This window comes from Herpailurus yagouaroundi, unplaced genomic scaffold, assembly GCF_014898765.1.
Source record: "Herpailurus yagouaroundi ecotype Mexico unplaced genomic scaffold, PumYag 160, whole genome shotgun sequence".
Classification (NCBI taxonomy): Eukaryota; Metazoa; Chordata; class Mammalia; order Carnivora; family Felidae; genus Herpailurus; species Herpailurus yagouaroundi.
This window is the reverse complement of record NW_024412401.1, coordinates 44,555,931-44,571,331: the sequence shown is the minus strand read 5'-3', so window position 1 is coordinate 44,571,331 and position 15,401 is coordinate 44,555,931. Positions and strand designations below refer to the sequence as shown.

The following is a 15,401-nucleotide window of genomic DNA, read 5'->3' as shown; positions in this document are numbered from 1 at the left end:
CTCCCCCCGCCTCCTGCTGCCACCTTTGTCTGACTGGCAGGCGGGGGCTGGTGTTCCTGGCAAAAACAAGGACTCAGAGGAGGATCCAAAGGTGTGACTCAGGCAGGGAGGGTCTGCACCTGCAGAGGCGGAGCCGTACCCACCCCCAGTCTTCCAGCCTCTTCCCTGGCCCCTCCCCGGAAGCCCACTCCTTAGAAGGCACAATGTGGAGGGTCAGGTCGGCTGTGGAGGGAAGGCTGGGGGAGGTAAACAGGCTCTGAGCGGGCAGCGGTTTCAACAACGGGGAGCCTGGGATGGAGAGGAAGTGACAAGTCCCAACTGATGGAACTTGGGCGGGGCAGGCTGCAGCCACTCGGCTGGACACCGGCAGGCAATGGAGCCGGAGAAACCCAGACCGGCCTCAGGCTTTGGCTGTCCTGCTACACACGCGGTCAGGTCTCCTCGGAACCCACGCGCCTGGCTACCTCTTAACCAAGGTGCGTCCCCTTCCACCTGACCCGCTCTCCTTCATCTGGCAGGTTGTGTGAACGGACCCCCGGGGCTCAGCGGGAGCTGGGAAGCACCCCCGTCCTGTGTACCGCACACCCTATTCTGGATGTCCGCGCCCTCGCCTGCTTACGAGCCCGCTGCCGTTGCCACCTCAGAGCAAGACCCAAGTCCCAACTCTGCTGCATAAGCCTTACTAGCCGGTCCAAGATGCCCCCTGGGAGGGCAGTGTATGAGTGGGGCACAAACGGTTCGCTACACGTGCCAAGTCTTTCAAAGGAATGTCCTCATTTTGACGTTAACATCCAAGAACATTCTGCCTCCCTGTCCTCAGTCTGAGGGCGGGGCCTCAACACCTCTCCTAGTTTCTGGAGCGCCCAGCCTCAAAGCCTTGCAGAGTGACCCAGACTCCTGCTGAAAACACATACACTTGAATGCCACTTCTGGAGATTCTGATTCAGACCCAGGAAATACCAGAAGAGGTATTTTTAACACACACCTGGGTAATCTAAAGGCATTCGGGACTAGTGATCGTTCTTCAACAGAATGTATTGTCTTTCTCCAAGCCTTTGTTTGTGCTAGTTCCTCTACATAGAATGCCTTTTCCACCCATGGAAACGTTGCTTTTCCTAAAAAGCCCAAAACACATTACCTCCTCCAAGAAGCCTTCCCTGATTTTTCCCAAATGGAGGCTCACTGCCTACAGCCTGCACAACACATTTCAAGTCTCAAGTAGCTTATTTTATAAACGTTTGTGTAGACATCCTCCTCCCCAGTGGAAACTGCAGGCAGGTTGTACCTTGTCTACATGCGCACCCCACAACAGCCGGTACACCTGGCCTCTCTTACCCAGAGAGATCATTCTCGATCACCATCTTCTGCAGCCCGGCCGAGATGCTGCTACTGCCAGAGCCAGGAGTGGAGGCCAAGTCGTTGGTCCCCGTGAGCTGCCCACTGCCTGGGGTACTCAGTGCTGTGTGGACATCCCTCAGGATTCGAGGCAGGGGTCCCAGTTTGGATACAATGTTCTGCAAATACACAGCAAGTGGCAGGTGTGACCTGTGGGTGCCACTTGGGGAGGCCAAGTGCACTGCACCTGCTGGGGTTCAACACTGCTGAGGAGCCACTCGGAAAGGCAGGCCCTGCCCTACCCTCCCCACCTGTCAGACCCAACAGGGCTGGGAAGGAGCTGGAAAGCCTAGGAATCTGCAAATGAACATTTTTCCCAAGCCCCCCAGATACTTCTGGCGGTGGGGGAGGGGGGTGAGAGGCCTAAACGGAGAAATGGTGACCTAGTCCAAGCCTTCCACCTGAGAACATCCCATCTCCATGCCCCAGAGAGGGGAGCCCACGAGAAACCCCAGAACTTCCCACAGCAACACCTCCCTATCCGAGAGACTTCTGGGATGGCCCTCTGCTTATGCACTGGCTTCCGTGGTTTTGTGCAAAAAAAGTGTGAGAACTCATGCAGTCAACAGCATAGACTTGAGAGGCCAACACCTCGATTTCAAATTCTTGCTGCACTGCCATCAGCTGTGACGGCGGCTGCCATCTCCTGTGCTTCCTGCCTGCTTGTGCAGATGTGGGTGTCGGAGGCAGGCACGGGACGCCATAAGCGGTGGCAGTTAGAGTGACTGGTGTTGGCAGCGGTGGAGAAAGAGAGGGCCTTGGCCCCACTGCCGTTTCCTGCCCTGTGTCTCTTGAGCCAAAGGGGAGTGGGTATCAGCGAACAGACACGACCGCAGCAACAAGATGCGGGGATTAACCCGTGTGTCCGCAACAGGGGCTAGTGAAATGTGTACTCCTATGCGGGACAGCCTGCGGCCATCCGAGAGGCCACAGCAGCGGCGCAGCCCCTAGTGACGCGGAAAGAGGACAACAGAGCCAGGTGAGAAATGCACTCTGCAGTGCTCACTTCAACACAAACAAAAACGGAAAAGAACTCTGTGCCTGCATGGGTACTTAACACACGTGCAGACATATCTAGAAAGCTACACATTGGAGTGCCCTGAGTGGTCACCTCTAGGGAATGGGACGGGAGCAAGGAGGCCTTCCATCCCTGTTCAGGCAGTAACCACGTTTGTAAAGTGGTCTCTTTAAGCCCGGGGAAGCAACAGATATTGTGGAAGTGGATCCTGACCGGACTGTTTGCGGTGTGGGCTGGGGCTGCTGGGGCGACAGTGGAACCCCGGGCCACCGAGGGCGCAGGCCAGGCAGCCGCAGCAGGATCAGACATGTCTAGGGAATCAGATTTTCAACTCATGGTCAAGGGTAATTCTGGAAAGGTCTGCAGCTTCCTGCCTGATGTGTGGAGGTGCAGCATCTTCAGTGTCTATCTTTTCACATCAGTGGCCTTAAAACCTAGAACGAGGATATCTTCAGAGAAGCAGCTAAAGATGATCACCTCTCTCACAGGTAGGGGGCACACCTTCACGCACTCAATGCTGAGTGTGGACAGCTAAAGCCCCCGTGGGCAAAGTGGGCTCCCGTGGCTAGTGCTGGTGACTGAATGGGACACTGCACATCAAGGGAAAGGGGCTCAGGGACCCTGAGGGCAATGCTCACAGGGCCTGGGCTGGAACCTTGGGCTCTGGCACCCGGGCAGGCGAACACTTTGACCCCCACAGTTAGTCCAGAAGGAGGGGCAGCCCTGAGCTCTGCAGCCACCTCTGGCCCGGCTCTGTCCCCCCTGGAGCCCGTGGGGCCAGGCACCTGCTCCAGCTGGCTGACGGCCTCCCAGAGCAGCGAGTGCAGGCTGGAGAGCTCGCGGCCCAGGTCGATGTAGCCCTCGAAGCCGGCCGTGTTGGAGACGGTCTCGGGGTTGGAGATCTCCAGCAGGAAGCGCTGCATGTTGGTCCACTCGTGCTCCAGGAACTGGTTCATGAATGACATGTACTCCTCCTTGCTGCCAAACCTGGACAGAAAGCAGAGAGGGTAAGTGTCCCAGGGCCTGTCCAGGAGACCCCCTTTGAGTCCCCCTGCCCCCACTGTGGCTGCCTCTCCTACCACTCACTCCACCAAGCCAACACATCTGCTCTGGCTCAGGGCCCTCGTTCCCGGCTAAGGCCAGAGATCCTTTCCCAGACCTCTCCTCACAGGACCAGAATGTTCTGTGGCCCTCACTCCCCATTCACTGCTGGTCAGTCTCCTTCCCTCTTTCTTCCAAGTTTCAATGGCTTGGTGTGCAGGTGACTTTTAATGCACACTTAGCGGGTCTCTCTGCTGAGCTTTCAGGCGTGTACACCCACGGGTACCGCCCCTGTCCTCAGCCTGGCCGAGTCTGGCCAACTCAGCGCTGTCACCTCAAACCCATGCCGCGCTCCTGGGCTTCCTATCCTAAGTAGGGACACCGCTGTCCCCCAGAGAGCTCAGCCAGAAGCCTGGGGGTGGCCAGCTTCTCCCTCTTCCTTCCCACCCGGCTAGGCCTGCTGACTTTACCTTCCAATCACCCCCGACCTTAGCCACTCCCCACCCCCCAATACTTCCACGGCAGTTTCTTCTGTGGGAGGGAACCACAGCTATGCCCTCTGCCCTCTCTGCTGCCTGCTGTGCTCTCTCCAGACCCCATTCCCCATGCTGTCAGGCTGACCAGTTCAGGACCCAGAACGGACGAGGGCCATCCTCCCTGTGGGGGACCCACTGCCCCACCTGAACTTCAAGATCCCGCTGTCCTCTTGGGTCTCGCACCCCCCTTCTCCGGGCCTGCCATGTAATGACTCGGGAATGCCACAGTGCCTCATCAAGCCAGCACACGGGCCTCCCGGGGCCTGCCCCGCCTCTGTTCCTGCTGCCTCTCCGTGAGCAGGTGGCTGCCTCCCCACCTCCCCGGTCCTGACACACAGCAGGGGGCGCATCTCCTAGGAGGACAGGGCTGGGGCCCTCCTAGGGGGCCTGCGTCTCTATCACTGCTCCGCTGCTTCCTGCCCTCTCTCCCTGATCAAATGTGGGTCCAGGAGGCTGGAACCAGATGTGACTCAGAGCCTAGCACAGAGAAGGCTTGCAGCACGGCTCTGTCCACACTGTGAATGAGCCCTTCCGTTTCCACCCACTCGCTCTAGGGTACAGTCGAGAACACTGAAGCGCCTTATAAGCAAAGACATTCTTCACAGCATCAAACAAGGACAGTCTGAAACAACCTGAGAGCCCAACCACGCAGGACGGGTTAAGGAAATATGGGCCATTCTCCCTTGAAGGCATGTTAGTCATTCATCGCAAAATGAGGCTTATGAATGTTAAGTACACGGGATAATCCTTATGATAAAAATGTTAGTTCAAAAAGCAGAAGGAAAAAATATCTCCTTTTCTCACCTTTGAAAATTAAGGAAACATACCCAAATGCCATGTACTTTTTGTAGGGGGAGGATGGGAGGTGGAGATCTGATTTTGAAAGAAGGGGAGGGGAAGAGCTGAGGAGGACACGGACAGAAGCAGGGCCTGCCGTGCGGCCCCACCCCAGGGCAGACACACCCACGGCCTGTCTCCAGGGCTCCAGCGGATGCCCACGCCTGGACCCTGGCTGTCCGGGCTCACGGCACTCACTTGGCGAAGTTGGCCAGGTTCTGGGTAACCTTGGCGATGAGGGTGAGGGTGCGGGCAGTGCGGTCATCGGGGTACTCCTGCAGCAGGTTGAAGAGTGAGGGCGACATGATGGCAGGGCAGAGGAAGCGCAGAAACAGGGAGGCGCTGATGAGTCGCTCGCTGATGTCAGGCCGGCCACGGCTGCTGCACTCCTGTCGCCATGAGGCAAATACCTCTTTCAGCTCCCGTGGGAAGACACTGGAGGGACAGAGGAAGGTGGGCCAGTCATCGGGCAGGGGGCTAGGGCAGGAGGGTGCAGAGCAGGGACCTGGTGCTGGGTCTGATGGAGCCCTGGATTCCAACGCCTCCACGGTGATGGCCTGTGAGCTACTGAGCACAGGACTGCAGCACGGCAGTGAGGGCAAAGGGAGAGCCTGGCCCAGGGAGCAGGGACACGGAACTCCAGGCAAAGCTGTGGGCTCTCCACAAATGGGCCGAGAGGGCATGGGCACAGGCACACAGGAGCCAGGTCTCGGTCCCAACGAGATTCGACGGCAATGGCCAGCTCCTGGGCCTGCCCCAGGGCTCCACCCTCTGTCCCAGACACCAGGCACGAGATCTCGGGGAGAGTGAGGAAAACACGACTGGAACAGACCACTGCCCCTTGGATGCCATCACTGGCTGCTGAGACTCACTCCCTTTGCTTGAATATTATAGGAATCAGACATTTTCAGAAGAGCTCCAAATGATCAAGATGGCAACAGGCTAATCACAGGATGAGAACACAGCTCCCGCTTTCTAGGTGGGGAGGGAAATGGAGGAAGTGACCTCCCCAGGGGGGCCCAGTGAAGGTGGGCAGGGTTGCCAGCACCCCACTGGGGGCTCTCTCTGCCGGGCACCCGCAGCCTGCTGCAGTCAGGCCCCACCGGCCAATCTTTATGTGGTTTTCCTATCTTTTCACCCTGACAGACATGCCTCCCACCCTGGGGCAGGCCAGGCCCCAGCACTCTTTGGACTCTATGCCTGGCTCTGCCATGGACTCAGGGTGCTCTGAGCAAGTGCCTGGCCCTCCCTGAACTTCATTCAGTCCCCTCATCCTTACACGAGAACAAGGCCGGCCCTGCCACGTTCACAGGACCATCTCAAGTCCATCAGAAGCCTCGATCAACTCCAAAGGCTTTTGCCCAACAAGCCCAGCACCTGCTCAGCAGGCTCTCTGCAGTGAAACAACAAGAACATGCTACAGACACAGCGACAGAGGAGCAGAGGAGGACACGACCTTAAGCCCTGACCCGCAAACTGCCTGGCACAGGACTGGGCAGGGGGCAGGTGCTGAGCGATGACATCTATCGATGGTCTTGTCCAGGACAGAAAGATGCCTCCGGGCCTCGGACAAATATCAGAAAGAGGAAATGGAAAATGGCTGTCTATGGACATGTTTCCCTGTGTCCCACGCCCAGTCTGCCCTGGGAACTGGGCGGGTACCGGGTAAAAGCACAGCCCAGCCCAAGGATGGGAAGTATGTTCCCAAAGAGTTCAAGGCTGTGCCTCTACCCCAGGCCAGGGGTCATTTCTGGCCCAGCCCGAGGGGCCAGGATGGACCTAGGTGAGCACCTTGTGCAGCCCAGGGGCAGGGGGACCTGGTAGAAGGACATCCACTCTATGCGCTCTGGCTATTCCCTCTGTCCCCTTCCCAAGGCTGCTGCTAACCAAGCAGGCCTGTCTCTGCCTGTTTCTTGGGAGTAGCAAACCATTCCCGGGCCTTCCTGGGTCCAGCCCTGAGCCAGGGGAATCTGTCTGCCCCCAGGGTGCTCCAGGTACGTGCAGGAAATGGATCTGGACACAGGCACAGTCCCACTCTGATGGGATCAGGGCTGTGACAGCGGGTGTCGGGAGGGATGAGACAACCGCGTCTGATACCATGACGGGCGGTGACGGAGGGAAGCAGGCACAAGGCCTTGAAGCAAGAAGGGAGGGAGCGTGTGGAGGTGAGGTGTGGGGTGAGGGAGACCCTGCCAAAGAAAAGAGTGAGGTATGGTAGGTGCAGGAGAGTGGCACCCCTGTGGACAGCTGAGGGGTCTCACCTGAAGCTGTCCACCTGCCCCACGAGGGTACCTGAGCAGGGCCATTGGCCTCGCTCCTAGTGCTGCAGCTCCAGCATCAACGACAGTGCCCGGCACACGGAGGGTGCCCGCTAAGAAGCGTGGAAATGCACTGCCATGTCCTGCATATGTTCTGGGACGCTCCCTTACATGCGCGAGCCCATAAAGGACCAGAACGGGGCCCGGCAGCCCATCAAGACTCCACTGGGCCAGGCAGGGTGTGTCATTGTGCCCTCCCTGTGAAACCTCTGCTCCGTCATTTAGAAGTCAGGGAAGACGGAGCCTAAGGGCCTTGCCGAGCACACGCACATGCACACTAGCACGGCGCCCAGCGTCCTGCATGCAGGAAGGGAAAGACACAGGGGTGGGGGCCCGGGCGGCACTGACCAGTAGGAGTTGATGATCTTGCAGAAGGCTAGCTCGCAGCACATCTTGAGGTTGCCCTGGTGCTCGGGGAGGTCGGCGGCCGAGCACTTGCTCGGGTCCACTTCGCAGTTCTCATCCGACTCGTACAGAGCTTTGATGAACTCACCTGGGGCCAGGAGGGCAGGGAGAGGGAGTGAGGGCCTGGCAGGCACAGCCCATGCCCTGCCCACCTGCCGGCCCCACGCCCCACCCCTACCTAGCGCATCTTGCAGGTACTTCTGGCCCACCAGCTTGAGGTACTCCTCGATGGCCTTGGTGGCCAGCGTGTTCTCCCGGAAGATAAGGTGCTCATTGTCCCCACAGCGGTCCACCTCTGACATCATCAGGTCCGTCAGGAAGTCCTGGGGAGGCAGGAGGTGAGGAGAATGGACATGAGCAGGCCTGCAAGTAGGACCCTAAGATCCCAGACCCGCTCCCCAGCCAGAAGTGCCTCCTTCTCAAGGCTGCTCCACTGCCACGCTGCTGGTGCCCACCCTGGGGGGGCTGCTGGGGGTGCGCACAAGGCAGCCTGTGCAGGGGAGATGCCTACAGTTGGTGAGAGCTGGGTCTAGGAATAGGGAAGGCAGGCCTGGGCAAGAGCACGCAGAGCCATGAGCCAACTGCACCATGGTCAGGTCCGCTGGACTCAAACCCTGTTCAGCCCTGACCAGGCCTGGCCAGGTCTCCCTTCCCATCACCAACAGCGCCGAAGAGTACAGACAGGCCACCTTCCCTCTGTCATACAAACTGCTGCCACTATCTACCCACCCGTTACTCTGAGGGGGTCTCCCACCCCAGAAGACCTGTTCTATGCAGCCCCACAGTGGGGAGTTGTCCAGATGCCCTAAGGCAGTGCGCCGGGGCCCAGATGGCGAGAACACGGCCCTCAGCTTAGGTGGGAAGGCGGCCCCTCACTGCTGTGGGTCCCAGACTTTCTGGAAGGCAGCTGTGAAACTGGTGAGCCTGTGGGTCCTGTACACAGTATCACGGGAAGACCCTGGGAGGAGCCTGAGCCCACACATGCCCTCCTGACTGCAGAGATGTGGGCAGTGTGAACCTGCCTCTCTCAGGAGCCCCTGCCTCCTCATGCCCTCAGCCAACCCTGTGACCTGGGGGAGGGAAAGAAGACAGGCAGGGAATCAGAGACCCGGGGTAAGGGGGAGGTGACGAGGCGGCAAGGAGGCCGGTGTGGGCCAGGGTTTCTGGGGCTCTGGAAATTTCTCACTCCATTATGTACAACTTTGGGCCCTCAAAAATTGAAAGTGGACCTTAGACTACAGAATTGAGTTCTAGGCCCAGGAGACCTACTGGCCAATGGAGAAAGGGTGGGGGCTGGGGGAGGGAGTGGCCACTGCCTCTCTGGGAACCACACAGCCTGAGGACCCCTTCCTGCCCTACAGGCAACCCAGAGAGCCCCTTTCTCTGAACACACAGAGCAGAGGCAAGTACTGCATGGAGCCTGGTGGCTCCACAGGGCTTCTAAACACCTGGGGTGGGTGCCAGGCCCAGGCTGGGATGAGTAGGAGCTCTCTTTAGAGCTAAAACCCAACGAGGCATGGAACAGGAAAGTGACCTGCCTGAGCCCACCCAGCTATCAGGGCCAGATCTGCCTCTTGTCACACTGAAAGGAGTAGGGATGACGGGGAGAAGGCCCAGGAACCCAAGGACAGGGACTCTGAAAAGCCACAGCCCAGGAAAGCAGAGTCCGGGGAGCGGGCAGGAAGGTGCTGAGATGCCCGCTCACACAAACCTCACCTTGGGACTTCGGGGCCCTTGTCAGACACTCTGCTTCTCACCAAGAATGCCCCTTTGGTTCCCAAGTGTTCAGATAGAAGGGGCTCATAAGCACATGGCCCTAGCACATGAGTTACTTTCTATCCTTCTGCCTATTGATCCCCCAAGGCCCACTGAGGCGGCTGGAGCCTGGCTTCCAACTCCCTCCACAAAGCACCGTGAGCCCCGAGAACAAAGGTCACTGCAGATGGGAGTGGGCTTTCCAGGCTAGCCCAGCCCTTGGGGGACAAGTACTGAAGGAATAGACACAGCAGCAGAAGAGGTCTCCCTCGCTCCCTCTCTGGGGGCCAGGGACTCCCTCAGTTCACTCAGTTTCCCAGCAACCCCCAACACTGACCAGGAAATTAAGGACAGTATAGCCAGAGCCGGTCCAACCTAGTCAGGTCTGCAGCTGGGGGTGGGTAGAAGACAATGAGGCCTGTCTCCCCTTATGGAAAGCAGAGTCAGGAAGTCCCTTTCCTTGAAGGACAGCATGAGTCCAACAGGCAGGGGGGCTCTGGAGGCCTGAAGAGGGCCACAGACTTCCGGGAACAGATAAGAGGATAAGGGGCCCTAATGGAGTCATGTGCCTGGGTCCCCAGCCTGTGTCTCCCCTGTCCTGAGACTGTGAGGGCTCAGGACCCTGACACATGGCGGTCCCTCGTCTCCATCACAGGCTACTTGGTCCTTAAACCACACCAAGTCCAGAGGGCAGAGGCCCAGTTCCTTCTTTCTTGTCTTAAATGTAGGTAAGAGATTCATCTTTTATTCTCCTAGGACACAGGCCAGCATGCAAGGCCTTCTGCAATGTCCAGTCCTTCTCCACTGCATCCCCTTCAGGCAACTCCCACCAGGAGGGGACACGGGGGGAGCCTTCCTGAAGGAGCCTGTCTCCAGCACTAGGTGGGAGGGACTGAAGCATGGCCTGGAAGATAAAAAGAGGTGGGCAGAAGCCCTCCAGGAGGGCTTGCCCAGATGGCTACAGGACAATCCCTGTTCTGGAGGCCATGGGACCGGGGATGGCTGTCACCATAGCCGGCTGGTTGCTGTGTGGAGGCAATACACCGCGCTCTGTGTGTGAGTCTGTGTGTCTGATGTGTGAGGGCTGCGACAGGTGGTCACTTGTGGGGATGTCAACTGAACTCTGTCTCACTGGACGTGTGTCTGGGAGAGGCTGGATCCCCTCAAGCCTTAGACGCCAGCCCTTGGGTGCAGCGGGAAGGTTCCTAAAACCCACTTCTTCACTGTAAGCCACAACCCCACCCGTCGGCTCCATACGTGTGTCAGCGACCGGCTCCAACCACGAGGAGGAACAAGAACCCCCCGCGGCAACTCTATGACACAACTCTTGGGTTTAGGGAGCCCACCTGGCTGTGACGGGTGCTTCTGTTAGAGCTGAAATCAAGGACTCGGACACGGGGGGCAGCAGATAACCTAGTGCGCATCCCAGGCCTCTGCATGGGGCCACAGAGCGTGGGGGACCCATCTGCGCCCACACACGCACCTTCACCTTGCCCGTGCTCTGCAGGATGTGCACCAGGGCTGATGCCATCTCCTCCTTGGTCTTGGCGCTGAGGATGGGCTCGAGGGCTGCACAGAGCCCCAGGTAGTGGTTGGTGATGTGCTCAGCAAATTCCTTGTACATCTCCATGGGCAGGATGGTGACGGTCTGGTAGCGAGCCTTGATGCGGATCATGGGCCCGGGGCCCTTGCCGCCCTTGGGGTTGGGCGTCACCACCGGGTACCACTTCTCCACGAACTGCCGCCCAGCCACCGAGGCGGCAGGCAGGCTCACCAGGCCCAGGTAACTGTTGCGCTCCTTCTTCTTCTTCTTGTCAGTCTCCCGGTACAGGTGGACGGTGACGGTGCGCAGAGGGGGCAGGTTGTGGAACTCAAAGTGCTCGCCCCAGAAGACATTGTCCGTCTTGAGCTTGCCCGTGGTGCGGGCGTAGAGCACGTCGTCCAGGCACAGCTCACACAGATACTTCTTCTTGGCCGGCAGGTCCTTGGCCTCGATCACCCACAGCTTTAGGATGTGCTCCACACGCCGGCTGTTGTCCTGCACGTGCACAAAGGGGCCTCGGTCACCAGGGGGGCAGGGAGAGCTTTCAGACACAGGAGGGGCCCAAGCCCGACACAGGACAGGGGTGAGGCAGGAACCGCTCGGAGCCTGGCGGACAAGGGGCTGGATCCCTGCTCTGTCTTGTACGAGCCCACTGACCTTAGGCACATGACTTAACTTAAGCCTTGGTTCCCTCTCCTGTGAAACAGGAATGAAACAGAGTAACAGATCGAGTAGGAGGTTCGCACAATGCCTGGCACATAGCAGGTGACTGTGCCATTTACCAGCTCTTCTGGAGTTTGCTGGTCTGTAACGTCACTCAGGAGGTGACCACTGCTAAGGCCCCTTCCGTAGTGAGGTCATGGTGACCAGGGCTCAGCCCAGCCCCAAAGGCAGCCACAGAAGCAGATGATTATAGGAGGGGATCCAGGGACCTGACAGGGGCGGCTTGGGGGCACACCTGCCTAGGTCAGTGGTGCTCCCCTGAAGGGGACAGATGTCTAAGCTGGAACTGGATGCGTAGGGAATCAGCCTGGGGAAAGGGGGACATCCAGGCAGCAGAATGCCAGCACTCAAGTCCCCAATAGTCCAATGCTCAGTTCTCTGGCCCAGCCTCTTTAGCATGTGGCTCGAGTCAGTCTGGCCAACTGGAGCTCCTCCCTCAGAGCCCGGCACCTACTGCTCACCTGGGTGCTGCCTCCACCCTCCATCACAGCCCACATCGGAGATCTCTGCCTCTCCCCTCCTGTCAGCGTCTAGGTCCACTCTGGGTCCAGCCTCAGTCCACCCTACTTGGGCACTGGGGACACAGGCTTACCTTGTTGGGGTGTACCGCTCGCCGAAGGTTCTCCATCCACTTATCCCGCTCGGCTGCCGATCGGCAGGAGAAGCACTTGCTTCCTGATGACGTGGTCACCTGTGAGAGACAGGCAGGACCGTGTCACAGGGGAGGGGAACACAGTAAGGCTGGTACGACGGAAGACCTCTGGGCCCTGGGCGGGTGGACTATGGCCACCAGGTCTGAGCCACAGCCACAGGGCAGCTCACCCAATGACCACGTTTGCAGGTGACCCAAGGTCCCAGAGCAAGTCAACAGCAGGACAGCGGAGCCCTGCACCAGTCGGTGCCTGGTCCCCACTCCCCACCCCTGCCTCAGCGTCCCCATCCACAGGAGAGCATCTTTCTGGCTCCAACCTCACTCTCCCAGAGATGGGGAGAGAAGGTGTAGGCCCCCTGCCCGGGTCAGAAGGCAATGCTCAACTCGGACCTCCCCCCTACAGGTAAAGCCACAGGCACCGAGAAGACAGATACAAAGGATCACCTCAGTCCTTAGCGGCTACCTCTGACCGTTCTCTTTAGCCAAGTGGCTAAACTTGGTCACAGAAACTTAACATTTGGGGGACAACACTGGAGAAATAAAAATTGCACTGTCTAGATGTGCTGGGCCCTGGGGTCCTCCTGTCTGAAACCCTTACCCTCCTCCCCAGACTCCTGCTCCTCCTTCAGTCCCATCCAGGCCGGGGGGCCCGACCCAAACTGCTCCCCCTCTGTTCCTGCTGTCCCCTGCTGTCCCGGCTTTGTGGGGGAAACCAGACTCCTCACCCGGCTGTTCAGGCACCCCCTGCTGTGGACAAGCGGGCAGGCACCATCTTCAGCCTGTCCCAGGCAAAGAAGTCAGAGCCCGGCCGGTCCAGGCGTCTTGAGCCAGAAACGGCCCCAGAGGCCCAGAGCGTGGGGCAGGTGCGCCAGGCACCACTCCGCCTCTTCCCCGGGGCCACGGGGGACCCGGAGGTTGTCCCTGAGTAGCTGATTTCCATCACCAGGCGAATTCATTCCTCTATCAGAGAGCTCCCCTAATTATGCAAGACAGTTGGGGGTGGGAAGCTTCCCAGAAACAGAGGTGGGAAGAGAATATGAATAATTGGAGAAGCAATTAGGAACTCCTAGGAACACCTGCAACATTAGCTACCACGGTCTTGGTTTGGCCTCAGGCTTTTGTGTGGCTGCTGACATCGTCCTGCCCACTCTGGGCCTCAGATTCCCCATCTACGGTGAGGGAGCCCTGCACAGGTTGGGTGGCTGTCCCCCTGCTCTCAAACTTGGGTCACAGAAAGCTAGGGCAGGAAAGGTTCTGGTTCTCATTATGCAGAAGGGGAGACAGGCCCAAAAAAGGGGTACTCTCTCCTACCCCACATTGCATTTGAGGGGTTTCTAAGGAGGAGTGAACAGGCTCTGGGGGCTTAAGCAATTCTATACAGGCCTTCACTCCCTTCACCCACTGGGGCCTCATGCCCTTGCACATGGGAGACAGTGCCGGGCCGCGTACAAAGAGCCCACGGAGCAGGAACAGAGCCCCCCATTTCCTAGCTCCACCCGGTCTCTTAGGAGCCAAAAGCGCTGGGCAGATTCCAGCCTGGCCCCAAAGAGCCTGGCCTTCACCGAGGCCACAGAGCGACACCAGCGCCCCACCTTGCTCCTGCAGTGGGACCCACCTCGAAGCAGTAGTCCTGGCCCAGGATGCTGCTGTGCACCGGCTTGATGACCACCTCCTCCTCCATGCTGAGGTCCAGCGCCTCTACCGCACTGCTGGGGCTGAGCAGGGACTCGTGGGAGCGAGACTCCTTCAGCCTGGGCATCAGATGGGACCTGGGGGTGGGCGGTTCTTGTGTCAGGCCCAGCCTGCTGCTCCCCTCCCTTCCCCCTTCCCCCTTCCCCCTTCCCCGGGGGGCCTGCCCAGACCTCCCAGCTGGAGGCAGTCACTCCTCCCGGGAAGGGGGCACACAGCGCTGGAGTCACAGACACCCGCCAGGCCCTCTTGCCCACGGCGGGACTCCGGGAGAGTGGCTCAGCCTAAGGGAGCAGGTGCCGGAGGATCAGGCCACCACTCAGGAGCCGAATGTCAGCACCGAGTGCTGGGGTAGGGTCCTGGCCTTGGAGACCCACGGGACCCATGCAACCTTCTCTACCTCCTCTCCTCGGCCCTGGTCTCCCTCCAAGACCAAAGTAGTCACCCATTTGTCTAGAAAGTCACTGTCAACAAAGCTCTTTCTCACACATCATCCCACTCCCCCCACCAGTCCCACTCAGGGCAGGAGAGCCACGGGGACATCCGTTGCTCCCACCTTACAGAGGAGGACCTGGGGCTCAAACGGGAAAGAATACCACAGTCTCCGCACAGAACCTGAGACACTGAGACTCAGACAGGATCCATGTCCCGGAGCTTGGGAGCCCAGGCCAGGCTCAGTGGGCTCGACACAGGCACAAAGAGCGGAGATAGTTGACATCATCTGGTGCCCAGAAGGAGCCCAGACTAGGACGGACTCTGAGAGACCCGGCCTTGGACCTGGGCCCACTGCTCACTTGCTGTTCCCCTCTCTGAGCCTCAGTTTCCTCAGTACATCACATGGAAGGTACCTCAGATGGCACCCGCACCAGGGCTTGGTAGAGTCCTTCCGAGAGGCGAATGTCCCTTCCAGAGCCAACGGCACATGGCAGTGTCCCACCAAAGCCCCCTCCCACAGCTGTGGCCTTAGGACCAGCAGGCCTGCTAAGCCCTTCCTGGCATGGAAGCCGGGCAGGTCTTGCCCCTACCCCTGTCCACAGCGCAAATCCCTGGGGGGCTTGGCCCACCCAGACCTCCTTCCCCCAGCACCCTCTGCCTCTCAGCTCCTGGCCTCCAACGGCTCAAAGCTCAAGCCATCATTCTCTCCTTGTCTCACCAAAGACCCTACCTCAGGACAGGAAGGTCCGGCAGAATCACCAAACACTTCCTGCGGAACACAAACCCGGTAGCCTGTATCTCCGTGACCACTGGAGGTAAGCCACTGGGGTAAGCCCCGCTATGTGGGGGCTCAGGAATTCAGAGATGAGCTGGACGGATCCTGCCCAGAGGCCCCCACAGGCTGCAAGAAGCCACCGTCCACACCCCAGACTCGAGGTGCCCATGGCAACAGACCTCTCTAAGATGGGAGTTCTGTGCTAGGCACTGCAGAGGAATCAGAGCCAGAACTGGGACCCCAGCCCACAGGGACCCCACAGCCTGACCCAAGAGGCCC

At 59.2% G+C, this 15,401-nt stretch overlaps 1 protein-coding gene across 5 annotated transcripts in view; it reads right to left on the bottom strand.

Annotated features, from left to right (window-relative positions):
• The window catches only part of DAB2IP (DAB2 interacting protein), a 69,175-nt gene that overhangs the window by 13,795 nt on the left and 39,979 nt on the right, over nucleotides 1-15,401 (bottom strand). For all 5 annotated transcript variants that reach the window (XM_040482182.1, XM_040482181.1, XM_040482179.1 and 2 more), the window contains 8 exons: nucleotides 13,839-13,992; nucleotides 12,164-12,262; nucleotides 10,789-11,343; nucleotides 7,729-7,873; nucleotides 7,494-7,638; nucleotides 5,026-5,262; nucleotides 3,199-3,400; nucleotides 1,336-1,514 (listed from right to left, as the gene is read on the bottom strand). In XM_040482182.1, the coding sequence (XP_040338116.1) occupies nucleotides 1,336-1,514; nucleotides 3,199-3,400; nucleotides 5,026-5,262; nucleotides 7,494-7,638; nucleotides 7,729-7,873; nucleotides 10,789-11,343; nucleotides 12,164-12,262; nucleotides 13,839-13,982 (1,706 nt within the window). In that variant the 5' untranslated portion in view covers nucleotides 13,983-13,992. Of the gene's footprint in view, nucleotides 1-1,335; nucleotides 1,515-3,198; nucleotides 3,401-5,025; nucleotides 5,263-7,493; nucleotides 7,639-7,728; nucleotides 7,874-10,788; nucleotides 11,344-12,163; nucleotides 12,263-13,838; nucleotides 13,993-15,401 lie in introns of those variants that run through there.